The following is a 26682-nucleotide window of genomic DNA, read 5'->3' as shown; positions in this document are numbered from 1 at the left end:
TACACAATGAAATAGGGTGAGAGTAGGATGCAGAACAGCTGCACAATCAAACAGAGGGTGAGAGTAGGATGCAGAATAGCTACAGAATGAAACAGGGTGTGAGAGTAGGATGCAGAATAACTACACAATGAAATAGGGTGAGAGTAGGATGCAGAATAACTACACAATGAAATAGGGTGAGAGTAGGATGCAGAATGGCTACACATTGAAACAGAGGGTGAGAGTAGGATGTAGAATAACTACACAATGAAATAGAGGGTGAGAGGGGATGAAGAATAGCTGCACAATGAAGCAGATGTCTAGAGCAGATGCAGAATAGATGCACAGTGAAGCAGAGGGCGAGAGAGAATGCAGAATAATTGGACAATGTAACAGGACGTGAGAGCTGGAGGTTGTCGTACAATAAAACAATGGATATCATGATGTTTAATAGCTGCACAAGAGCAAGGATGACAGCAGGATGCAGACTAGCTCTTCTCTAAAACATAAAGGAGACCCCAGATCTAGTTATCTGTACAATGAAGCGGGGGAGAGACCAGGTGATGAGGATCACTCACCTCTGACAGGAGCGACACATGTGAATCCTCCCTGCCAGTCACAGCACTTCCGCTCTCCTTTGCAATCTTTGTCAGTGCGGCACGTGTCATCCTTGTCTGGGAACATGTGTCGATAGTGTGGCGGGCAAGTCCCAGGTTTTCCTTTTGCTGTTGAAAGAGGTGCATATTATACATTCTGTCAATTCTTGTGATGAAAATATAAGAGCAAAACATAACTCATACTCTTGCCTCTGTGGCCACCCACCACTGTTGGAAAGCGAAAGCCAGTGCATCCCAGGACTGTGTGCACATGATGTTCAGTTCACTGAAATAGAACATGATGGTCGACCGGCCCCAAATTGACTAGTGCACACCACTATCCTGACTCCTGGACTTCTTTCCACAGCTGCAGATTGAAGAGCCCTTCACGGGGGGGTGTATTGGGTGGAGAAGTGTGGCTCAATGGTTAGAGCGGCAAACCCTGATGCAGAGGTCTGGCCTGGGACCAGGGTTCAATACCCGCCTCGGCGGGATTTGGGCTCAATTTCCTCAGACCTGATAATTCTCGCCTCGGTGCCTATTCTAATCATGGGTCCCACTCTGCAACTCTGGGCAATAGCTTGCTTAATCTCCACAACGGCCTCAACAGCGCTGGGATGCCTGGCTTCACCTTGGGGGTGCCCAGGAGGGGGCATCTCACAGTGAAAAGCCAGGAAGGGTTCCTAAGCGGTATACGGACAGCGCTGGGACACTTCCGTTGGAGGTAGCTGTGCGCTCTATAAATGCTGGCACTTACATTTACATTTACATTTATTAGATAATGAGCCTGCTAGTTGGAATTGCTCTCTGACAGCCTGATTTGCACTGGTCTAGTGACGAAAGATGGAATTTTGCTCTTTGATGGCTAGTTCTAAGTTAGGTGTACATTTCAGACTTTTGGGGTTTGATGAAGAATCCCAGGATTCTTCCAAGAACAATGTTCATATTGATATGGCTTACAGTTGAAGAATGTGTACCTAGTATATAATTCCTAATAATCAAATGGAATGCAACTGCACATTTGCATATGTGGCCTGCTTCACTATATTTCTATGTGGAGGAAACACCTCCCATACAAATGTCATTAAATGGGATTGTTTCATCCTCTTTTGTATGTCAGAATATCGTATATGGAAATATTTTCTGACATAAATATAGCTCCCCCAAAAATATTGTCCTTTTGGAGATATATCCTATTATATTACTTCCAGTTGGCCAATACTTTTTGAAGGTGATGTTTAGGGCATGGTATTTATAGCAGATGATTCTGCCACAACACTTCCCCCTTCTCATTCTGAATAGGCTGACATATATCTGTATGAATATTTTTTCAGGTTAAGAAATCACTTGTGTGAAGTAGGTGAGTCTCTACACATCACCAGAGTTGTAGGTCTACACATACTCTTGCATCTGAGTTCCTCCTCTCCCCCAGAATGTCCACAATCCCACACTACCTTCAGAATTGTGAATGTGATTGCTCTAAGAAGCTAGCAGAATTTGTTTTATTCCATTAGGGCTGCGCGGGCTCTTGCGCAGTGCCTTTTTTGGTATGTAAATCAGCACAATGCCTTTCAATACACTAGGGCCCACACAAAATGTAGTAAATAACCGTGTTAGTGTGAAATTCCTCTGTGATGAGGGTGAATAGAGATGATCATGCTCTGGTAGGAAGAGGAGTGATGACTTTGTTGTGTTGTATCTTTCTCCTGAAAGACTGATGCATTACTTACCCATTCTCAGCTATAGGGGCTTGAAGAAGATGTAGTTTTTTTTTAGGGTATGGGATCCTTAACAGAAAATTAGTCTTGGACCTGACATGATTGTGACTTTAAGCAAATATCTTCTGCCAAAAAAAAGCACATTGCACTACTTAGCTGCTTATCCTTCACTGGCAGAGACAAATCTAGATAGATGATGCATCGCAACTTAGGGCCGATTCTGATCTCGCTTAGAAGGCCTCCAGATGGGTTCCGGAGCGAGCAAATCCGATTCCGAGCCTATGTTTCCGACCAAGTTGTCCCCCATTTTGAACAACCAAGCATGATGGGAAGATCTCGCCCACGTCGGACGGATCCTTTTTGAACCCAATCCTGTCAGTTCAACTTGTTCACAGCCAAATTGTGCCGCGCAATGGACCCGGCTTCCAATTTGAGCAAGTATGATGGATGATTTGGACATCCGTATTGACTCGAGCTCAGCGAGACAAATCAGACTTTGGGGGGCCATAGCAGGCCCAACCTTACCCGGGGCCCTCCAAATTGGTTGCAGGGGTGCCCATGGGTCCCCACCGATCCAAGCATGCACAGCATGCAGGGCCCCATGGGGTGCCCGCCACAGGGTGTACACTTTTCCCCATCCACTCCTTTTTGCTATGGGAGTCTGTAGTTCGGTATACTGGTTCCCATAGAGTTCAATGGGAGTCCGAGCGAACCAAGTCAGTCAGCATACGGATGTATTGTACTCGTTCAGTCAGGCTCTCACAGCGCGATTCGCTAGGAAAGCCCTTCAGATCCGAGTCGTACGGAGCGCATTCCTAGCGAGATCGTAATCAGCCCATAAATTGTAAAAATTATGGAATGTACACAACCACTTGACCACTTTCCCAAGCTATACCACAGCCTTTGTTTGCTGCTGAGGAAGGGCAATATATTTATTTTGCAGTCTTCATGCCCAGCGTGACCATAGGTGTGAGGGGCAGAGTCACGAGTAACACTTACTTCTGCTAATGACCTTTGATTCAGGTCCATGTTGGCAGACACTGTGTTTTTGTCATTGCCTGAAAACGCATTGTCAAGTAAGCCGGCATCTCTTTTTTGAAACCAGAGCAGCTACTGACGGCAATTCTTCTTCTTCTTCTTCTTCTTCTTCTTATTATTATTATTATTATTATTATTATTAAAAACTCTTGTAGAGCGCGTAGTCACCCGAAGGTATCCCAGCGCTAAGAACCCTACCCTAAACCTGACAAGGGGGGCCGGAAGGAGGGGGGGTGAGGGATGGGACGGGGATACAGTGGTTCGGATGGGAAGGGATCATTGGGGAAAAAGATAAGTTTTCAACCGCTTCCTGAAGCGAAGGTAGTGTGGTTCAGTTCTCAGGTCGCGGGGGAGTGCATTCCAGAGGCTTGCGGTATGGACTGTGAACCGCCTTCCACCTGTGCGTGCCTTCCTGATTCTAGGGGCGCTGATGAAATTCTCCGTGTCCGATCTGAGGGATCTGCCGGATTTATAGGGTTTGATAAATTTTCTAAGAATGGGAGGGCCTTGATTTTGTAACAATTTGTGAGCTAGGCACAAGGCCTTAAATTTAACTCTCTCCCTTATAGGAAGCCAGTGGAGGAGTTTCAATGCTGGTTTGGCCGAGTCTCTGGCAGGGGTCTTGGTGAGAATCCGGGCGGCTATGTTTTGAATTCTCTGAAGTTTGTTCAGTGTTGCTTCCAGGGCGCCCAGGTATATCACATTGCTGAAATCAAGCCTAGAAATTATCATGCCTTGTATAAGCAGTTTTTGGGAGTTGGGTGGCAGAAGGGGCAGGATATTTCTCAGTGATTTCAGCAGGCCGAAGCATGTCCCGGCTACTTTTTTTGCTTGTGTGGAAAATGACAGGGTAGTATCTAGCCACACGCCCAAGCTTTTTACTTCTTGTTTTGGTTCAGGAATGGGACCCAAACAATCAGGCCAGATATTCGGGGGGAGAATGATTCCTTTCTGACCAAGAAGAAGGACATCTGTCTTTGCTCCGTTTAGTTTCAAGGCTGAGCTGTTCATCCAGTTTTGAACCTGCGTAAGGCAGTTAAGTAGATCTGCTGGTTTTCGATTGGGATGGGGTAGTGATACCACTAATTGTGTGTCGTCAGCATAGCTGACGACGCTCACTCCGAACGGGGTGATAACCTCCTCCAATGGGGACATGTAGATGTTGAATAATGTGGGGCTCAGGGAGGAGCCCTGAGGCACACCACATTGGAGGGGAGTTTCGGAGGAGCAGGTGTTGTTTTCCCAGATCTGAAAGGTACGCTGGTCCAAAAAGGATGAGAGCCAGGATAGGGCAGAGCCTACCACACCGACTCTTTCGAGCCGTTTAATGAGGAGTTGGTGATTGACGGTATCAAAGGCCGCACTCAGGTCGAGGAGGATCACTGCCACTGATCCTCCCTCGTCTAAGAGTGTCCTGGCCTCCTCTACCGCCGCCAAGAGGGCGATGTCAGTGCCCTGCCCTGGCCGAAAACCTGTCTGAGAGTTTTTTAGTTTGTTATTGTCTTCCAGGAACTGAGACAGTTTTTTATTAACCAATTTTTCGGCAAGACTTTCTTAAGTCACTTATCAAAAAATCTGTTTTTTTAAACAATATTGTGCTCCATCTGCCTGTAGTAATTCAGTTCCTGCATTATGCTCTGTATTCTCCTACTATCCACCAACTTTCACTAGAGGCTGTTCTGCTGGTGTTGTAAGATGTTCACCCTCTTCCACCCACTCATTCTCCATCCCACCTTGATTGAGACTTTTCAGTTTGCTGCTATTTCTAAAATATCTGGTTCTTCTCTTGACTCCTGCCCTCCTCAGAATTTAGTCCCAGCAACAGATGTTGTAAGCCTTTGCTGATGGACGTTAGGAACTTCTTAATTACTCATATCATTGTCTCCAAGATCTAACAAGATCTAACAAAAGAGATGTAGGCAATGAGTTACTGAAGAAACTCACTGAATATCCTTCAGGATGTAGTTAGTCATTCCCACCTGATTTCTCTTCTTCCCAAATTACTACTTTCTTTGAAACATCTCAGTCTGTATTTCTAGTACCAGTCTCTTATTAGACATATTTTAGAATAAGTGGGCTGTGCCGCCCTGATACCTTCTAGACCTAGTGGTTTCCACAAGGTTTCCTATGAGCAAGGCATACCTTGGGGTGCCTACATTTGTGTTTACCATGTACAACACAAGCTATTCAATTACCACACTTCTGTTTTTCTTGCCTACTGGTTGCATAACAAGTTCCTCAGTGCTCCTTCTCAAGCCTTACTTCCTTTAGTACTTACTTGATTTCACTCACCTCCATAATGCAGGTTCAATAACGACATGAAGATGACATCCATATCAATGCGCCTTTCAATCAAATCAACCTAATCGGCATTGAGGAAGAATTCTATCCATGCAAGGCCATTAAGAAACCGTAAATAAACAACAACTTACTTAAACTCAAAAGAGATAAGAAATCAGTACTGATCTTGAGTTACTAACTCCCTGGTGGCCACCTTCTTGGGGACACTACCAACTCCTAAGTCTTATGCAGACAGCTTGGTTTTCTTTCAGATACGTCCCTCTCATTCTCAGGACTATTAGGAAGTGCAGCCTCTTCCTGATTTTTCATTGTTGGATGCTTCCTAAAATTGTGCCTCTCCTCCCTGATTCCACCGGAAAAAACACAATTCAGGCCACAATCCCATCTAGACTTGATCATGGCAACTCCCTTAAACTTGGATTCCGTGTGGAAAATTAGGAAATTGATGTACATAAGCAGCGTTCATTGTCCTTTCCCATTCCCTTCCCTGTACATTAACCGCACCACTCCGCCAGTAAAGGCCCGTGCCCACATGTACCTGACAGCCATTTTAGGCACCATGGCCTTTTTTCCTGTTCATTGGGATCTCCGGCTTCCCTTCTACGCTATTTGAACCCCCCCCCCACTCACATGCATAGACCATGAAACCCTCTCCCTCTGCGCGACCCTGCTCTGAAAAACAACCCTCCTGCTTGGCCCACGCAAAACCCCCCTTTCTTTTCTCTTGAAGAAGCATCCTTCGTCTCAGCTGACATAACCCTCCCCAGCTGTATCTGACTGCATGTCTGGGTCATAAGACCTCTCTCTCTGTGCGACTCTGTCCCTGTGCACACCCTGGCTCCCCCCTCCCCCTTCTCCCTCACATGGGCAAGTCATAAACCTTCTTCTTCTGCAAGACCCAGTCCTTGGGAGTCACGGCCGCGCCTGACCAACACCTCCTTTCCTTTCATGAATAACCCCTCTGTTAGTAAACCCTCCCTTCGCGATTGACTGGCCACACATGTCTGAGGTCATCGCCTACGCCAGGAGATACTGTTTACTGCCCCTTATTGTATGGAATCACCCCTCTTCAAAGGACCCACTATTGATCCTAGCCTCCCCACCCCCTGGGCTACGATCAGGCGCACATATCCTAAAACTCGACGGAACACTCAGCTGTGTGATTACCCTCTCCTCTTATCGGCAGGTCAAGGGTCTCTATTGTGAATATATGTGGGGTAGGATTGACACGAGGATTATGGGGATGTCTTTTCCTTGTTTCACAATGATATGATTGTAATACGGAATGTTTTGTAAAGTATAAAAGACGATGTCTCAGCTCACTTGTTAGAGCACCTCCCGAAAGACACTGTGTTTCGTGTCCGAAATGACAGGCTCTCCTCATGAGTAATAAATCCTGTTCTTGTGATTCCTGCTTCCAGCGCCCGTCTCTTTGTTTGGTAACTATTCAGAATGGGAACTAAGAGGCGACTTGCGCCAGCAGCCCGGGCATCGATACTGATGTGGGCTCACCTTTCCCAATTGGCGTCCCAACGCGGGGTCCATCAGTGACATAAGGTCCAGTAAGAGAGATCCAGACGATGAGGTGAACATCTAAACGATTGGAGTATACCTGCCTTGAGAGGGCCCTCGTCCGGCTGCCGATTGAATGAGCTTCACCGATTCTGAACGGACCTCTCTCGAGTGACCTATTGTCCTGACTGGAATCCCACAGGAATGCTGCATAGAGTAAGAGAACGATCGGGCGCTGGAGGAGGAAGACGAAGAACTGTCCACATGGTCCGGTCCGGGTAAGATTAAGTAGGGTGTTTTTTACGCCTGATTGGTAGGATGGGTTTATCCATCTGATTGATTGATTGATTGTATTGGAATCTGTATTTGAATACTGATATTGTTGTTATTGGTTCATCTAGCTTTGAATGCTACTTGAAATATTGGTTCTCTTCTTGAGAACGAGACATTCTCTGTTTGCAAACAACGGCGAATAGGAACTTTCGTCTCTCTTTGCAGATAGAGAAGGGTAGGTAATGCAGACTTTTGTCCCCGTTGTAATCCGTCATGCCTACCTTTCTCCCCACTGATTGTTTGAAATCGATTAATAATCGATTGTTGCTCTTTGAGATCTTCCCTGTCCACAAACAGAGACGAATAGAAATATTCTGTCTTCCTTTGCAGATAGCGAAGGGCAGGTAATGCAGACGTTTGTCCCCGTTGTAATCCGTCATGCCTGTTTTTCTCCCCACTGATTGATTGATTGACTGGACATTGTTGTCCAAGGAATTGTTTGTTTGAGGTATTTTCTGTTTGCAAACAACGTGGAATAGAAATATTCTGTCTAGTCTTTGCAAGTAGTAAAGGGTAGGTTATGCCCCTTTATGATTCGTCAGTCCTACCCACTCCCCACTGATTGACTATTATTTGGGGGTAGCTCACCTGGTCCGTCCAGGAGGCTACCCTAATGGAGGACACATGCCCCCACTCGTTGGCCATTTATTGGAAGTAACCCATCTGGTCCGTCCAGGAGGCTACCCTAGTAAGTGGAGGTACATCATTTGGTCCGTCCAGGATGATACCCTAATGAAGGGATATGTGTTCCCCTCTGATTGATAATCTAGTTCCACCCCGGACCATTTATTGGAGGTAACTCATCTGGTCCGTCCAGGAGTACCCCTAATGAAAAGGACATATAAAAAAAAAATATATATGAAGTGATCACCGTACCCTGTTAACAGAAACTTTAGCTTGAAACACGCTAAGGAAAGGAAGGAAAAATAAAAAGAAATCGGGCTAAGTCAGTAACCCCCTGATGAGCTTTAGACTTCACTAAAAATAAGAAACATTAGAAGCAGTTCGTAATAAGAAATATAAAATGGCGAAAAGCTTGACTACAAGGCAGCCACGAGGTAGCTAGGTTCCGCTGCCTACTCCTGCTCCAAACATGTCTGCCTCATTGCCCACCACGCCCAAAATAACGGTCACATGAAATAGAAACAAACCAATAGGTACCTACCCCCATTCCGGAAGCTCCCGAAGTGCAACAGGTCCGCGGTTACGCCCATCCGGAAGGCGAGGCCTCGATGCGTGCAGGGCTCGGCTGGCCGCAGTCGGAAGGGGAGGCTGTGGGGCGGACGGCCCGCAAATCGCAATGATCTCTCCTTTTCCCTTCTTCTGCTGCCCTGCAGGCCACGGGGGGGGATGTCTTGCCTCAGCCACTGACCCCCCCCCCCCTCTCTCACCTGATCCGGCTCTCATCGAAGGCCGAAGCCAAGGCAAGGACGGTGGCGCTTCTTTGCGCAATAATGGCTGCAACTGCACTCGGCCCTGGACAGTTGCAGGTAGTCCCGCCACATGGCAACCCCTGAGAGTGACAGGTAGTCCCGCCACATGGCAACGCCTGAGAGTTTCAGGTAGTCCCGCCACATGTCAAAGGGGGGGGATGTCTTGCCTCAGCCACCGACCCCCCCCCCCATCTTCATTGCCTGGCACGGCCGTACCAAAGCGCTGGAGCCGGAGAACGGCGCGGGGTCACTGGAAGGGGGAGGCGGCGCGAACGAGCCTCCCCCACCTCCCTCCAGGTGGAGGCTTCCAGCGACACCCCAACGCTCCTGCTTGAAGAAGGGGTCCATATCAAAAAGCGGGTTTCCTTGCCCGGGACGAGCACACGCCCTGTACTCCTCAACCTTGAAGATTCTAAAAGAGCCGGGGGGCCGACCTCTCCACGAGGTGCCCCCCGCCCTGTCCTCCGATGGAGCCACGAGACGTCGGTGCACTCCTGCCGGCGCCAGCCTCAGTTTGGAAATGACTAAAATCCTGCAAAGATACAGATTTGTTCAGTTCCGATGGAACACCAGAATGACCCGGTAGGAAAAGATTGTTGCCTCCCTCCCCACTTTTGACTGATGGTTCATATTGCTAGTCTGTCACCCCATTACGAGAAACTTTTTGAACTGCCAAAAGAGGTTCTGGTCCAACCACGAGTCATTGGAGACATTCTGACTATACTGGGACCTGCCTGACCTCGCCCAAAATGGCGTCGATACAAAATGAAACTTTCAAACTCCTTGTTCACCTTGATTGCTCAAACCTTGATGCTCCGAGATGTGTATGCAGTTTTGGACAATGAAAGTAGATAAGATTGATATTGATTATGTGTTTGGAAAAGAAAGCGATATAAGATAGATAACGATTATGTGTTGGGACAATGAACTGATTTAGGGTGGGTACTAATTACGTTTGGGAAGAAATGAATTGGTATGAAATAAGAACTGATTGAGCATTTGGACAATGAATTGATAAATATTAGGTCTTGAGTAATAGTTGGACAATGAGATAAAATTATTGAAAAATTGAATTATTGACATGCATCATACTTGCAGTGTAGGAAAGTTCGATATGATTTTATTGCACTGCCGCACTTTTCTGAAATAAATGATCAACAACCTCGTTCCCCCTATGCACAGTTCCAGTCTGCTCCGTGGCCGGCCCACTGGGTTGTAGGCCCGTATTTGTGCACCAACATTATTAATTAAAGGTATTTCGAAAAAGGAAGTATGAATTGTAGCAGTTGCATTAATGAGTTTTTTTAATGTGTTACTACTGTCTCTAATATAAGCGAAAAATAAGCAGCTTTATTAAGGTTGAAGGGTAAAAAGGCCCGATATTTAGCAGCTACACTATGTGTCACAGGCAGCCGGAAAAGTGTTTTTAGACGCCCTTGAGCGATACCACAGAAATACCACCTGACCGCCACCCTTGCACACGACCTATAAGGCCACGATCGTGTGATTCATGTAGATACGCAGACCATCGATGATTATCTATCTGACGCTACTGATCCCTCTGGGCTTAAACGCCGAGATGGTAGAGAATGCGGCCCGTGGAGATAGGTCGAGTATGTGGTAAGTAAAAACATTTTCGGATTTATGCAAGTTGATGTATTTTGAATGTTGCCCCCACCCCCTTCCTTCTCCTCCCTTCTGTAGGTCACGTCGGAACGTCGGCTGAAGTATGGAGGAGTGATGATCGAACAACCGACGGAAAGGGAAGGAGGGGATTTGAGCATAGTACTTATGCTAGACTTAGAGATGACTGTTCCTCCTTAGAACGTAGCGACTGGGAGGATGGACTGACATAGAAACTTGACGGGTACTGTATGACGGAAATTGACTCGAATTAGCACGTTAGATAATGTAACTATGACAGTTAACTAGACAGGGAAAGGACTAAGAAGAGTCCTGGGGTAAGGGTTCCCAGGCACCACCCGTCTGGGAAGTTAGAAACGTTGTTGATGTTCGAAATGTACCACCTCCTTCTCACACTCTTATAGATATAACCAAGCTGTCTGACTGTTCTCCTGATCAATACCCTCTGTTGCCTCAGCCTGGAGAACTTCCAACCAAGAGAAGAAATTCAAAAGTGGTTTAAGATCCAACCATGGGCAATAGCCCGACCAGGTTAATTTCTGACCGGCTGACCGAGGTGTAAGTATTGGCAATTGAGAGCGCTCGCAAAAATAGCAAACGAGAGGGAAAGGAGGAAAGGTAAAAAGAGCTCAGCCCATAGATAAATAGGATATTAAAAATACGCAGCATGCGCAAGGAGATCTTTTTTGGCCAACAACTGTTCTATGTTTTGTCGTGAATCTTTCTTTTTATGTAAAACACGTACTGTCCCCCCTTGTTTGAGCTTGTGTATGTGTAGTGTAGGGATTTATGTCTTCCCTCTGTTTTGTGTTTCCGTGTTACCTGACCCCTGCTGTTCTGTGTTGTGAGCGCACTAAAATGACCTATTTTCGTACACGTCTCTCTCTCTCTCTCCCCCTCTATCTCTCTCTCTCTCTCTCTCTCTCTCTCTCTCTCTACATGTCATACGTGTACCGAATGGCTCGTTTGGGTTGCGGATGACTCTCACTCTCCACGAGAGTCCCCCTGTTCCATCTTCCTTTTTATGGTAAAATTGTGCCTCGCTGGCACCAGTCTGATTGGATACTTATTGAACGCAAAGGTGTTCAGCGAAATTGACAGAAACTAAAATGATTGTATCTCGCCATGCTACTACCTCTCCTTTCTGCAAAATGAATGAACTCGAATTGGCTAAGAAAGAAAGGACAGGTAAGACAACTACGGTCCCCTAATCTGGCCTTATATAGGGGAACTATATGTCAATGGCACCTTATTTTTCAGTTCGTTAGAGACAAGCGCCAACGCCTAGATTGACCCCCAATGCCCAGATTGCCCCACCCCCTTTGCACCCAAGCGCGAATGCCCGTAGCGTCCCCACCCCACTTGATCAACCCCAGCTGCTGTCCCCGATATACACATGATTACCATGAGTAACTGTCGTCCCTCGAGAAAACCTGTTTTTACCCTGACCCCCGACGATAGCGCCCCCGCCCTGTTTGAAAGGGTTAGCCAGCTTTGGAGGGAAACGTTAGACTGTTAAGGCCCAGGTTTGAAAGACAAGTCTCCGCTGGAGGTTCCGGAAGGTTGAATCTGACGAAATGCGCAGTTGATAGGAGTCTAATTTCTCTCTATTTTATGTCATGAATAGACGATGAATAAGCTTGGCATGAGCTCAGTAGAAATGCCGACATATGCACTGCTTGATAATAAACATCTGACTGTGACCGATGAACGTATCTCCCAAGTGCGTAGAATTGAAGGAGGAATTCACATGCATAAATGTCTTCTCCTGCCAGTTCTCTAAAGCTTGTTTTGTACCTATTCAAAGATATACGATCACCGGAGGAGAAGGGTCGGACGTGACACACAGCCTGGCCGCAGATCATGGGACACATGCGACCTCGACCAAAGGTGGAGCCACAGCACAACAGGAATACGGGACGAGGCAGCACTCTCCAATGTGGTAAACGAAAGGATGAAAGGCTGTCCTGAAGCCCTTTGCCCACCTACCCACGCGTGCCTGAAGTCTCCGTTCCTCTTTTTAAGCCCGATTGATGGGCCTGCTTGCTTGTTATCCTTTGCTCCCTTGGTCCCTTTGGTGGGTCCCAGGAAATCTGACCCCACTCCGCCTTCTCTCTCCCATCGACTACTGAACCATACCCCCTTTTCCACTTGACTTTTTGCCGAAAGGAAGAACAGCATTTAGATGGAAATGGGGTTACGCCACAGGAATATAGGTGCCGAGCATAAGGCGCCACTAAAAGGATTGGTTAGGGAACAGGACTGTGGTCTAACAGCAGAGGACTGACCGCACCCTGCAACGCGTAAGGATAGATCTGAGCTGGACCTATAGCTCCACCGCCGGTGCTCAACAGCGCCAACGAAAAGATACGGACGAGAGCCTACCAGTGATGGCTCACTGCTAAAAAGACACTGTGACGAAGAGATCTTATTGGACTGAATTCCTCCCTCGACTATTTGATCAAAATATCCATTGGTCACATTTTTGAGAAAGTCAGAAGCATTTATGCTATGTAGTGCGTTTAAATGTTAGGAACTCAACAAAATGCAATTTCATATGTGCTGCATTCTGCCAATCACATCAACTGTCCATGATTATATGCCATATGTTAGTATTGACAAATGCTAATTCTTCAACCGCACCTGTTTACACGTACCCCCCCATCAATTAGGAAAATGAACTCTGTTATGTAAAAAGCGGCGACTGTGGAAAATTAGAAAATTGATGTACATAAGCAGCGTTCATTGTCCTTTCCCATTCCCTTCCCTGTACATTAACCGCACCACTCCGCCAGTAAAGGCCCGTGCCCACATGTACCTGACAGCCATTTTAGGCACCATGGCCTTTTTTCCCGTTCATTGGGATCTCCGGCTTCCCTTCTACGCTATTTGAACCCCCCCCCCACTCACATGCATAGACCATGAAACCCTCTCCCTCTGCGCGACCCTGCTCTGAAAAGCAACCCTCCTGCTTGGCCCACGCAAAACCCCTCTTTCTTTTCTCTTGAAGAAGCATCTTTCGTCTCAGCTGACATAACCCTCCCCAGCTGTATCTGACTGCATGTATGGGTCATAAGATCTCTCTCTCTGTGCGACTCTGTCCCTGTGCACACCCTGGCTCCCCCCTCCCCCTTCTCCCTCACATGGGCAAGTCATAAACCTTCTTCTTCTGCAAGACCCAGTCCTTGGGAGTCACGGCCGCGCCTGACCAACACCTCCTTTCCTTTCATGAATAACCCCTCTGTTAGTGAACCCTCCCTTCGCGATTGACTGTCCACACATGTCTGAGGTCATCGCCTACGCCAGGAGATACTGTTTACTGCCCCTTATTGTATGTAATCACCCCTCTTCAAAGGACCCACTATTGATCCTAGCCTCCCCACCCCCTGGGCTACGATCAGGCGCACATATCCTAAAACTCGACGGAACACTCAGCTGTGTGATTACCCTCTCCTCTTATCGGCAGGTCAAGGGTCTCTATTGTGAATATATGTGGGGTAGGATTGACACGAGGATTATGGGGATGTCTTTTCCTTGTTTCACAATGATATGATTGTAATACGGAATGTTTTGTAAAGTATAAAAGAAGATGTCTCAGCTCACTTGTTAGAGCACCTCCCAAAAGACACTGTGTTTCGTGTCTGAAATGACAGGCTCTCCTCATGAGTAATAAATCCTGTTCTTGTGATTCCTGCTTCCAGCGCCCGTCTCTTTGTTTGGTAACTATTCAGAATGGGAACTAAGAGGCGACTTGCGCCAGCAGCCCGGGCATCGATACTGATGTGGGCTCACCTTTCACATCCGAGCCTACGTCCGGCAGCAGGTTCTGATCATTGAACATGCTGCCCATCAGCTCATTGTAGGTCTGCCTCCCTGGCCTCACACATTGACTTAAGACAGTATACCAGCTCCCAGAGATTGATGCTCCATTTTTAAATGTCTTCGCTTACCCACTAGGCCATCAGTCAGACCAGGTTCAATATTTAAGAAACACATCTCAGCTCTATCATTCTAGACAGACAATGAACTCAGGAAACACCAGTTGGCTCATCGGATTTCATATTAGATGTGTATGGATAGGGGGCTGCTCACATGACCCCCTTGCAGGTAAACACTGGAAACCCTGCCATTTAAATGGATCTCTTAAATGAACCACTTGTCCTTCTGGAGAAAAACAATCTTAAATCCTACCTGGTTTAGTTTCTTCTTCTACATTCTTTCATTTACACACCATGTTGCACGCGAATGAGAGTTATTGAAAACATGCATTGGGTGGCGCATCCCTGGAAATGTAATCAGATTGGTGAGTGTAGGCCAACTTGTGAGTGTAGATAAACTTGTGAGTGTAGACCACGTTGTGGTTCTTCTGTTGGAGTTGTGTGCTAAAGGGGGATGGTCCTCCACTAGAAGAGTACGATCTCTATAAAATCTGTTGTCCCTCTCATCTCCTCCAGAATGTACAGATTTAATGTGATCAATACAAGAATCAGGAAACCTTGTGCCTCTTAAGGGCAGCACCAAGACAGGGGGACACAGATGGCAATCAGCACATATTAGAAAGTGTTGAAAGAGGTCACAGTTGCCTCTTTTGGAAAGGAAAGGGAATGGAAGAGGCAAGAAGAACAAGCACAGTTACCTTGAGATTGTTTGTAAAGTTGAGGAGCTGAAATGCGGGTTCTTAACAGTTTGGTGCAGTGTTACATTTGAGGAACTGAAACTATTTGGAAAAGGTGCATATAAAAGGCAGGACACAAATTAGGTTAGTCAATAGGGTTATAGCTGGCAGACAATGTGGATTTGGTGGTCTTTAGCTGCGATAATTATGGATGAACCTACATACACAACACATTATTTTCTTGTTATCCGACATCAATGTTAGAAACACAAACAAGTAAAGCCCTGTGCAGAAGGGTGATGGACAGATCACAGGATATGCAGAGAGAAGGCAGCATTGGCATGAGCATTGCTTCTGAAATGAAGATCTTCTGTGATCTGCCAGATACCAACATAGAGTTCGACTTGAATCCAATGCATTGTATCAAGCTGTGTTACCTGGCATGGCGTCCCTGCATTCCCGGTGGCAAAAGTTGAGGCAGCACTTCTGTGTGCCTGGGCAGCCGCTGTCCTCATTACATGTATGCATGTATGGCGGAGGGTAATCACAGGCCATATACTGGAAAGGACACTCCCCGGGCTTCACTACAATGCAGAAATGCACAATAAGTCCCACAAACCATCAAGTAACCTCTCTTACAATCTATATATGGTCAAAAACATTGCAACCATGTGAAAATGTGGCAACATTGGCGGTAAATCACAAGTGTAGTCTTCAAAATTGTAACAGTAATCACAGTGAATGAGATAAGAATTCTGTAATTAGTCTTTTACTAACTCTAGATAGGTGAAGTGCTGCGTGCAAAGTTGGCACTTTTTCAGGTGCTTTGTATTCCCAGGGAAATGAAAAGGTTAATAATTGCGGAGAAAGTATGCCAGCGGCTGTATTGCAGAAAGTGTCCTGTGGGTGCCCCTGGGGCACTTTGATATTACAGAAAGGGCCACCGATGCTTCTGGAATACTGATAGCGGGGTGTACATGTAGCACCAGCTCTCTCTTAACCCTTTTGCTGCGGAGGCTATTCCGCCACAGCGCTAAGTGGGCGGGGCGGCCGCTCGGTGGCCGCATGCTGGTGACAGAACCGCTCCGTCACCAGCCGCGGTTGAGCTGTGCTGGTGACGGAGCTGTTCCATCATGACCCGCCCCGCTCATTAAAACTGCCGCGCAGGCGCGAAATCAGCGCCGCGCAGGCGCGGCGGCCGGGCCATGACGGAACCGCTCCGTCATCAGCACAGCCCAACCGTAGCTGATGACGGAGTGGTTCCGTCATCAGCAGGGGAGGGGTTAAGAGGGCATTCCCTCATTTGTACGGGCGTGGCATCATGCAAATGAGGGAATCACTTTACCTATGCTCCTGCACCATATTATGGACGTGGGCACAAGGGCATAGAAGCTGTCAGGAGGAGCACTGTAAGTGCAACACAAAAAGCTGGTGCATTGCCAGTGGACCCCCTGATAGCAGCCTTCTGGGGGCGAGAAAGAGGGTCCCATGTACCCCCCTCAGACATCCCCTTCAGGCGTAGGCAGTAACTCACTGCATCCATGTGCAAATTATCACTAATCCCTCCTTAAATTGCAGATGTGTTGCCACCTGCACAGGGAAACATGCAGTGGCTTCGAAGATGCTGCTCCATGAAGATGCTGCACGAGTTTGTGGCTGCCTGAAGGGTGCGAATTCTCTGTAGGAAGGAGCACTTTTTCTGTTTGCGCATGGTGCACCTATTTGAAGGTGCAACACAGTGCAAACAGTAAAAGTGTGCCCTATGAGTAATAAGGGCCAAGGCGCATAACTTTGCGATTCAATGTACTCTCACAAAAAAAAATCTCAAAGCACAGTGGTGGGTTGCGAACCGCTGAGTGCTGTGGACAATGTGGAATCAAACTGGACACATTGCTCACAATAAACAACCAAATCAACACAGTTTCCTCAGCCTGCTTCTACACACTCTGGCTGCTTCAAAAGACCTTCAGATGGATCCCCACAGACCCCTAAAAGACTGTCACCCACACATTCATCATCTACGCCAGCGTCACCCAGAAACAGCTCAAGAAACTACAGACCATTCAAAATGCTGCTGCCAGGCTGGTCCTCGACATCCCCCACCACATCACACAACGCCTGTGACAACTCCACTGGCTCCCGGTCAGCAAGCGAGTCACCTCAAAGCTCTCCTAACATGCCTACAAAGCTCTCCACAACATAGTACCAGCGTACCCGAACCATCGCCTCACATTCCACATGCCTGCCAGACAACTCCGTTCTGCACCACGTGCCCTAGCCTCCGTCCCCAGGAAACACTGGACTAGAATTGAAGGAAGTTCATTCTCCTACCTCGCCCCAAAGAACTGGAGCACCCTGACCCAATTCTAGAAAACTTTAAGACCTGGCTCTTCGAATGATCCTCCACTCCCAAAGGGACCAACATCCCCCGCCCACCCAGCGCCTTGAGACCTGCACAGGTGAGTAGTCGCGCTTTATAAACCCTGATTGATTGAAGTTCTCCCGTGCCCATATAGGCGGTCACTCCTTCCAAGTTCAGGCTGCTTGTCTGTGGAACTGTCTGCCTATGTCATCCACATGAGTGCATGATTTGCGCACCTTTAAGAAGCAGCTGGACACCTGGCTGTTTCAGCAATAGCAATAGCCCCCTCTTGCCTTTAGTAACAGTGACAGCTCTGTCCTGAGGTCTTTTAGTGCCGAGACACTCTACCTGAGGAGCTGCGTGCTCTACAAGTACCAATTTAACATAACATTTAACATTGATTGATTGATTGATTAATACATATAAAGGTAGTAGACCTATGCACCAAGGAGACAACTTCCACCAAAGCGTGGCATGGTCTTTAGGGATTTTGTGCAATGACCCACATTATTTTTTCTCTGTAATAACAGTTGTTTGCGGGACACATCCACAGCCCCATGTTCTCACTGACTTTGTCCACCTGATGGCTATTTAGGCAGTCTTACACTATTGCTATAATGGACATCCCCGGGCAAAGCCTGGGCCACGGGCAGACCTGTCTAGAGCCTAAAGACAATAGGCATGGTCAACTCTCTTTGATTTCATTCTTTTTATATCCGCAGTGTCTCCATATTTCAAATGCTGCTTCAGTATTGCATTGTCATATATATGTGGATTTACATGCCTCTAATACTATTAAAAAACTCTCTCCAGTCCTAGGAGCCCTAGGTCTGAGGCAACTGTTATGATGATCACTGTGGTTCACAAACCTAATGATAGTGCATTTAAGGTAATTCATGTAACCTATCTTTTTGTTAGGCTTTTTGTGAAATTGACCAAGAAAAAGAGAATTGTGAGCGTAAGATCCACTGATCTAAACTTTACTGCAGAGAGACTATCGTTTTTAGTTGAAATTACTCTGGGCACACTACATCATCTGTTAGACTGTATTGATCAAACTCTTGCAATTAATCCTTCCAACGAAGGGTTACTTGTGAAACAAGGTCAATCTACTCAAATGGAGAATTTAGTAAATTAATTCATAGTAGGTGTTAATTGGGATGTAAACGTGTTGTAAGGTTCAATGCTTACTAATCTCGACTTGATGACAATCTTAATCAACAGAGTGTCCCAGTGACGAAAACATCAACCACCCCCCATGTAAACTCTGTCTTGCCCGGTTGGGTGCTGTCTACTACTGTGTCAATTTCTGCTTGATGTTCCGCAGCTCCCACCACAACTAACTCACCCAGTTTGGGCGGGTCACCCCACGGGCACAATTCTTTAACAAAGTGGTACATTGGCTCAATTATGAAGTCAGCATAGTGAGGAGAATGGATTCTGCCAGTGGCGGTTCCTCACTTAGGGCGGAGGAGCGTCGCCTCACCTGATGCAAGCACAGCAGTATACCACAGTAAATACATTAGTAAAATTATGTAATTTACCTACGATGTGCTTACCAGCAAGTGTGAGGGCGGGCGTGATTGCTGCTAATTGACAGCACCGCATCATTTTTACATTTAAGATGCTAATCAAGTAGCATGTCTCTTGAACCATTGTGGAAATCACATCTAGGACTGAAACTAGATACAAGTGGTTCCATTAGATTATTTTCATAGACTTTACTAGTGCTAGTCCCTATATTTCGTCAACTAATTGGCCTTGAACATCTCATTTCACGAGCAGTAGTGATCCAAGTAGCAACCATATATGTTGCCATTTATTGAATAGATTTACTCATTTACAGCGACTTGAAGAAATAGAAGGATGATGGATTATTAATTCTAATAGTATTGAGACTCTTTCGAGTGGGTAGGACCAATGTAGGCTTTTCCTAAAGAAGCTCCTCTAAAAAATAATGTTACTAAAATGTTATTGTGGAACGCGGCCAGTCTTCATGAAAAATTGTTGTATTCAGAATTGGAACTCTGGAATTAGATCGTAATTTATTGCCAGCATGTGTTTCAAAGGGATTTTGGTACATTTCCCATCATCCTTCTGCATAGGAAGTGACATCAATGTTTTTACTCTAACGTCATCTTTAAAAGAAGAAAATATGCACAAAGAAATCATTTTCTATCACCCCTCTGCACATGAGGTGACATAACTGCATTTCCGTCATCCATCTGCACAGGAAGGGACATCCCTGGTTTCCATCCAAACCCATATTAAAAAAATAATGTAGACATGAGGATTTCCCATCAAGCACCTGCACGGGATGGTACATCAATGGATTCCGGCCAAAACATTTTTAATAAAAGAAGTAGATAAGTAAGAGGACACTGGTTTCCCATCATTATTTGCACAGTAAGTGACAACACATGTGGCCCTACTTCAATCAATACTCCTACAGTGTCCTATCACCTGGGTGTCCCATGCAAAGGTAGACACGGCCAGTGAAGGGTAGACACAGACAAAGGTATTGCCTATGTAGGCCTATTAGGGCCATTAAGGACCTGAAACCTGCAAGCTAACATATAACCATGTGACTCACGCAGAAGCCCATATTACCAACCCCTACATACACACCCAGACCAAGACAACAAAAACACTCATGTATGATCGTAACAACACATAGTTCCAACCTTGTATATATCTCACCAACTACCACATGATCTCAAACTACAGAATACACATTTGCAATCATGCTCATTTTTCTCGTTCTGCTGCATTCCATGCACCAGACTTTGCAGACATCATCACTTATCACAAGCTTGATTAACTTTTCATTACAGAAACATGGTACAACCACACATCCACTCACATCCTCGACATCCTTTTCCCATGGCTTACAGCATTCTTTGTATGGACCGCGCACATAAGAAGGACTCAGTAGTAGTCATAAGTCCTCCTGGTTCAGCACCCTAGGCAAGCAAGTGACTCTCAATTCTACGGAGCTAAAGATATATCCCCTTTCATTCTCTGCATCTCAGACCACCAGTTTTCATCTGATCACCAGGTCTCAGGCCTGACAAGGACTTCATTAGTCCATTAAAAAAAAAGTACCACCACAAACAACCTCATTGAAACACGCAACGGCGTACAACACATCACTCAGCCAAGACACTCAAAGAACTACATCTATGACCTTGTATTTACACCATCACCAACAATCTGATGCAAACAACACATACTCCTGGACTGAACCAACTACCTCACTGTCTCTATCTTGCCATTAGCATCCTAACACCAAACCATGGTCAATGCACAAGAGAAGACCACATCTTTAGATTTTAAAAGATTATGCCATTGACAATCTTATGCACAGCTCATCTCTCACCTTACACACTCCGCATCCGATGCTAATACACTTCTAAATGACTTCAACACTGTTTTGGAAAACTATGTCAACATCTACCCTTCAAAAAAGACACACAAGTTTCCCCGAATCTCAGAATGTTGAGAGTCCCTTCTGAGACTTTCCCAGCTCTGAGGTCGACCACCCTAGTCACTAAGCCACATTCTCTGCTGGCCTTTCAGGTACAATAGACGTGAAGTTACACCAAGTAGAAGAACATTTTTTTTGTAGGCAACTTCTGGGATTAACACAAGGCACTTTTCTTTAGTAGGCATTAGGTCCACGTTACTTGAAGGATTTCATTCACATGGCTTCACATCTTCTGGTTATTCATTTGGTGAAACAATGCCAAATTAACACAAGAGATAATTTGCAACTTCTTAAGTTTAGACACCTTGTAACAGGGTCATCTCTGAACTCTTTGCCTTCCTCCTGCTATTTTTTCTGACCTGGTGTTGGTGGTTTTCGGACTCTTTATCAGTGATGTCTAGTGTAAAGTGCATGTGCTCTCTATGTTAAAACGTGGAAAGATTGGTCTACACCTGTTTGGCTAATTTAATTTACCTGTAAGTCCTTTATAAAGCGGTTTACCAGATATCCAGGGCAAGTAAATGAAATGCTGCTGGTGGGGTTGCAGCACAGATTGGGCCACCCACGAAAGTAGCCTTTCAAAACCTGTCTCAGGACCCTGCAATGGCAGGATCTGCACGTGCAGTTAACTGCCACTTTGACGTGGCACATAAAGTGGATGCCACATCTGTGAATCCCCTTTTACTACATATCAGTCACCTCTAAGGGAGGCCCTAGCTGGCCCTACGGGCAAGGTGAAATGTAGGTAAAAGGTAGGACATGTGCCTTAACTGTGTGACATTTCCTGATAGTGACAAACAGCCATTTTGTTTTCTCACTACTGTGAGGCTGCCCTCTCATAGGTATTTCCTGATATGAGAGGAGCAGCGTGGTCAAATTTGTTATGTTTGGAATAGGGGTAATAAATGCTGCACAATGGTTTGCGCAGATTTATGTCACTATTTTGGAAATACCACTTTTAGAAGTGTGTATTTCTGTGTGCTATCTGACTTTGTGCCTGCCTGATGTGTATTGCCTGTCTGGCTCTGAAGTGTCAGGGGCTAGGGAGGTGTTGTGGCTCCAGAGGAGCTGGGTGAGTCAGCGCTAGGCTGAATAGGCAAATCTGCATTTGAAGTAGTGGGAGGAGTAGTCCCTGACCCTGAATAGGTCTGTGCCTGCCGTGTACTATGCTGGCTCCACCCCCCTGTGGTGTGTCTGGGGCCAGGACCTACTCTGTCAATGGGGACTTTTGTGCACTGTAACCAAATGTTGGAGTACTCCCCAGAACAGCTTTGAACTGGGACCCAAGCCCTGTGCCAGGGCAGAAGAAACGACACCAGTGGTAGAAGTATTAGGTCTGTAACCCCCTCTGGAGTTTGTGGCCCGGAGCATGGTGATCACTGGAACTGTTTCCTGCAGGGGTTGGGGGATCCTGCCCAGCAGCCCTCAGAAGCCGTAATGCCTAGTGAGTAGCGTTGTGTGCCCTGCACTGTGGCCAGCGCCTCCTGCTCTTTTACGGTATTAGAAACGGAGGGGTTAGCCAAGTCGCGTAAAGCGCTCTCCCTCTCTTGGCCATATCCCCTATCGCATTTCCACTTACAGGCAGCCGGTGCTCTGCTACGTGGCCCCGGGCTGCGAGGAAACGCCATCAGCCCTCAGGAATCCCTGGCCGGGATTGCCCAGGGGCATCAGGAGGCTGGAGGAAGCCCACCCCGCATTAGTGGACACTAAGGAGATGCCTATCGGGAGCAGGCCCTCGTTGTTGAAACACCATCTGACCACCGGGGTGGGGAGGCCGGAAGCCAAGGAGAGGCAGCAGTGGCCTGGTTGTGGGTGTATCCGGCAGCCGTAAAGCAGAGCATGGAAGCTGGAGCGGAAGTCAGGCAACCTTGTGCCTCGTTCCAGGTGGGCCTCCTGTTGTGATGAGGAGAGCCCCGCGTATGGCAGATGAGAACCTTCCCTCAGTGTCCCCAGGGCCACCGCAGCAGCAGCCAAAGCTCAGATGTGGCACCCGAGTTGACTCGGCCCCTCAGGGCGAGATCGGAGCAACACCAGTGCCTGCAGGTCGCCAATTGCAGCTAATGGTTGCACTCTATCTTACTCAGCCCCCAAAAAAGTGGTGAAGACCGTCCCTGTCATTTTTGTTTGCTGTGTCGCATTGTCGCAGTTGCACCCTCATCAGGTTTTGGGGGGCAGACTTCCTTTTTCGGCATTCCCGGGCAAGCCCTGTAGGGGCCCCGGATTGGGAAGAAGAGCTAAGCAGGAGCTCCCTTAGTGTGAGGTCAGGACGAGACCTCCGTCAGAGGCCTCAATACTCCACACTGTGTGGAGGTAACTATTGCATCACAGGAGGGACTGTGTGTGCACCTAATAAGTGATTACTGCGCACTGCAGATGAGGTACATGCCTTGGATGGGCCTATGTGATTATTAGGTTTAGTACACTATGTTGCCATTGGTGATGTCATGATGCTCATGTGTCAGGTGTTTAGGCTACATGAAATGTTACTAGCAGTAACTGGTTATTTCACTACTTCTGTAATGGTTATAACAGTGGCCTGATTGGCCCTGTAACGAATGTATATAATCCCCTGTAAAGTTATACCTGGTGCCAGTTGGCACAGTGCATATATGTGAATATGATCTGATTTGTTTTATGGATAATACAAAGATTTTTATTTAATCTTGTGTGAAGTTTCTTTTGTGGTGTGCCTCGTGTGTCGCTGCTGTGTGTGTGTGTTGTCTGCGAGAAGACAATTGCTTTGCAAAAGTTGAAGTATCTCAAAGATGGTTGCTCAATACGTAATAAATAATTTTGAAAATAGTAGCATTTGGATTGATTAAATTATGGCACGCATATTCAACGATGTTGGAACACAAAGAAGCAAAACACTGACTAGTATATGCTTGCACAAAATTATTGTTTTATATAGTTTGAAGCTTATATATATATTTACAAGTATTCAAAGGGCTGTCAATATGAGATACACTAATAAAGTGACATGTGGTAAAGTGACAATGGGTGCTCACACGCAAAGCAATTGTCTTCTCCCCGACAGACCCATTGTAGCTTTTTTCGTATACATACCCAGGTTCTGAGGGACACAGGGTCACCCTATTGTGGTTATACTGTGTGTGTGTGTGTGTGTGTGTGTTGCACAAACGCTTTACACATTGCCTCTGGGACAAACCTGACTGCTTGTGCCAAGCTACCAATGGGGTGAGCAGGGGTTATCTTCAGCGTGTAATACCCTTGCCCTGACTAGAGTGGTGGTTTCTGCCTGGCTTAGGCGCTTACCCTAGCCAACCAGAAATCCCATTTCTAACACACCTCATATACATTTCCATGGCTTAAGTATAATAAAATGCCTACTCCAACAATGGGTGCCCAGAACCCAGGTCTTTATGACTATATTCATTACATCTGTAAGGTGGAGAAGCATAATGTTGCAAAGCTAGTCTTCTTACAGAGATCCCCTGAGAAGAGAAGACACTGACTTTGTCAAATCATCTGTCAGATCTTATAGGGTCACTCTTCAAAATAGGTTTACAGTTTCATCGTGATCTGAAAATTCTAGGAGTATAATCTTTTATCTAGGTTTATAGTTGGAGTTATTCATCAAATGGGGTCTAATTACGACGGCTGCGGAATGGAACTGCCCAACCATAAGTCGGCGTTCCACCCGCTGAATTTGGATACGACTGCACTATGGGAGGTCAGGAAACATCCATTTTGCAATAGCAGCTCGAGCCGCAGCACAAGTTGCAAACGAATAATGGATGTTTTCAAACATCAGTGTGGCAGGGACTATGCAGTGCCAGCCACGCGGTCCAGGAATGTATGGAGGGGCACAGACCTCATATCTGAGGGCCCCAGAGAGTGGGGGCCCTGCTAGTGGTCCCCAAAATCACTTTTGACAGGTTTTCTATGTTGGAAAGGCCGACATGGAATGGCTTTGGGAAAAGGACATTATAATCCAGACGGCGGTGCGGAAGCAGGCACCGTTGATATTTGGAGATTATCTGTCCGACCGAAGGCCCGAGTGCCTCTCAGATTCTGTTGGGGTGTAGTTCTTTTTCCACAGGCCACGCCGGTCCGACCTATTGCATTGAAATACAGAGGTTGGACTTCTGAGTCTGATGTCGGGCATATCTACCCCGACAGCCTGTCGGTGGGGATCTGCCCTACTTTGTAATTGGGCCCTTAGTATCAAAACACAGAGGTGGAGTATCTTCTAATGAGCTTCACTTGTATCTCTGAGACAACCCTCACTTACAAATGATAGTGCTCTTCATTACCTTTCTCAATTGTGTTGTATTTTTTGCTAAAACATTATCAGCAATAGTTCTTATTTAATCAGTGAGAATATTTTGGCTGCATATATACAACAATTTCGCCAAACTATTTTGGACAGAACTGAAAATAATTACATAACAATTACCCTGCAAAAAATACATGTCATTTATTAAAAGTTATCATTTCAAAATCTACAAACAACTGCTATAGATTGACAATATACATATTGCTCAATATTTTAATGTATTTAATATAATTGAAAATGATAATTTCTCAAGCCCAATGCTCTCCAAATGTATGTGTGGACCAGGGCTCCATCCCATGAATGCCAGAGCAGGAGTAGGGTGTAACTCCAATGGGAAGTAAACCGATGACGTGCAAATAAACCATTCTCGGGGGCAAGGTATAGTTTGTCAGGGTGGTGCCTTCTCCTCAGCTTTCACAACGTTTCTATGAAGCAGCACTTAAAAAGATGACGATATGTGACGTGTCTGAAATGAACACTGGAACTCCTTTGTTCATAAACAGATATGCGTCATGCGCGTCTGGCCTGGATTACTGCGCCTCATCCCAAGCACGACGCATGGCTGGGCGGAACATGCCCTCGCGCAGCACGCAGCTGTGTGCATGGGCTACTTCGAGGGTGGGTGCACGCTCTGCAGCGTTTAATTCCACCAATTAGAGAGCCGGGAAACAATGGACCAATGAGGAGCAACACAAACTGCGTTCTGTTCACGTCCGCGAACGCTGCGTGGGTGCTTGTTTCTCAGTGACAATGGATCTGCATGCTGAAGCTCTGATACAGCCAGACCTAAGAAGTCAGTACAATGCACCTCAGCTGGCAATCACCTCGGGCAGATTTACAAGCCCCTTGCGCCACGTTTGCGTCACTTTTCCCATGTTAAAAGTGATGCAACAGTGGCGCAAGGGGCTTGTAAATCTGCCCCCTAGTCTCCAAAGGTGCTTCATCTGCCTACCCTGATGCGGCCCCCCAGGCTTACCTGTGGAGAGCTCCGAGGGCCCCACATGGCAGAGGATGAGGAGGGCCAGGGGCCCCAAGCCGCCGAGGGAGGCCCGCATGGTGCCTCAGGGTGGGTCTGAATGCAGCACTGTGCGGGCGCAAGGTTAGACAGCAGAGGGGCGGACAGGGGCCCTGGGCAGAAAAACAAACACACCTTGAACTCGTGCCAAGATGGTTTCATAACAGCAGGTTTCACAACCTCAATCATTTGGAAGCAGGGTCAGAGGTACCGGTCCGTGACGAAATACTCGCCCTCCCTTTGAAGCAGTGTAAACGTGCAGTCTAGCACTGGGGGGCAAAAAACTGCAAACAACACGTGCTCTGCTTTAAACTGTTCGTTCATTTTCTTCTCTTGGCTTCTGTATCTA

The 26682-nt window shown here is 46.6% G+C and overlaps 1 protein-coding gene across 1 annotated transcript in view; it reads right to left on the bottom strand.

Annotated features, from left to right (window-relative positions):
• LOC147709687 (uncharacterized) overlaps positions 1-26682 on the bottom strand; it is a 280392-nt gene that overhangs the window by 122478 nt on the left and 131232 nt on the right. The window contains exons 12-14 of the mRNA XM_086926072.1: positions 26295-26381; positions 15607-15753; positions 558-704 (exon numbers count right to left, since the gene is read on the bottom strand). Of these exons, the coding sequence (XP_086782198.1) occupies positions 558-704; positions 15607-15753; positions 26295-26381 (381 nt within the window). The remainder of the gene's footprint in view (positions 1-557; positions 705-15606; positions 15754-26294; positions 26382-26682) is intronic.

This window comes from Lissotriton vulgaris, chromosome 6, assembly GCF_964263255.1.
Source record: "Lissotriton vulgaris chromosome 6, aLisVul1.2, whole genome shotgun sequence".
NCBI classification, from domain to species: domain Eukaryota; kingdom Metazoa; phylum Chordata; class Amphibia; order Caudata; family Salamandridae; genus Lissotriton; species Lissotriton vulgaris.
The sequence above is the reverse complement of the archived record's forward strand: the minus strand, read 5'-3'. Positions and strand labels throughout refer to the sequence as shown.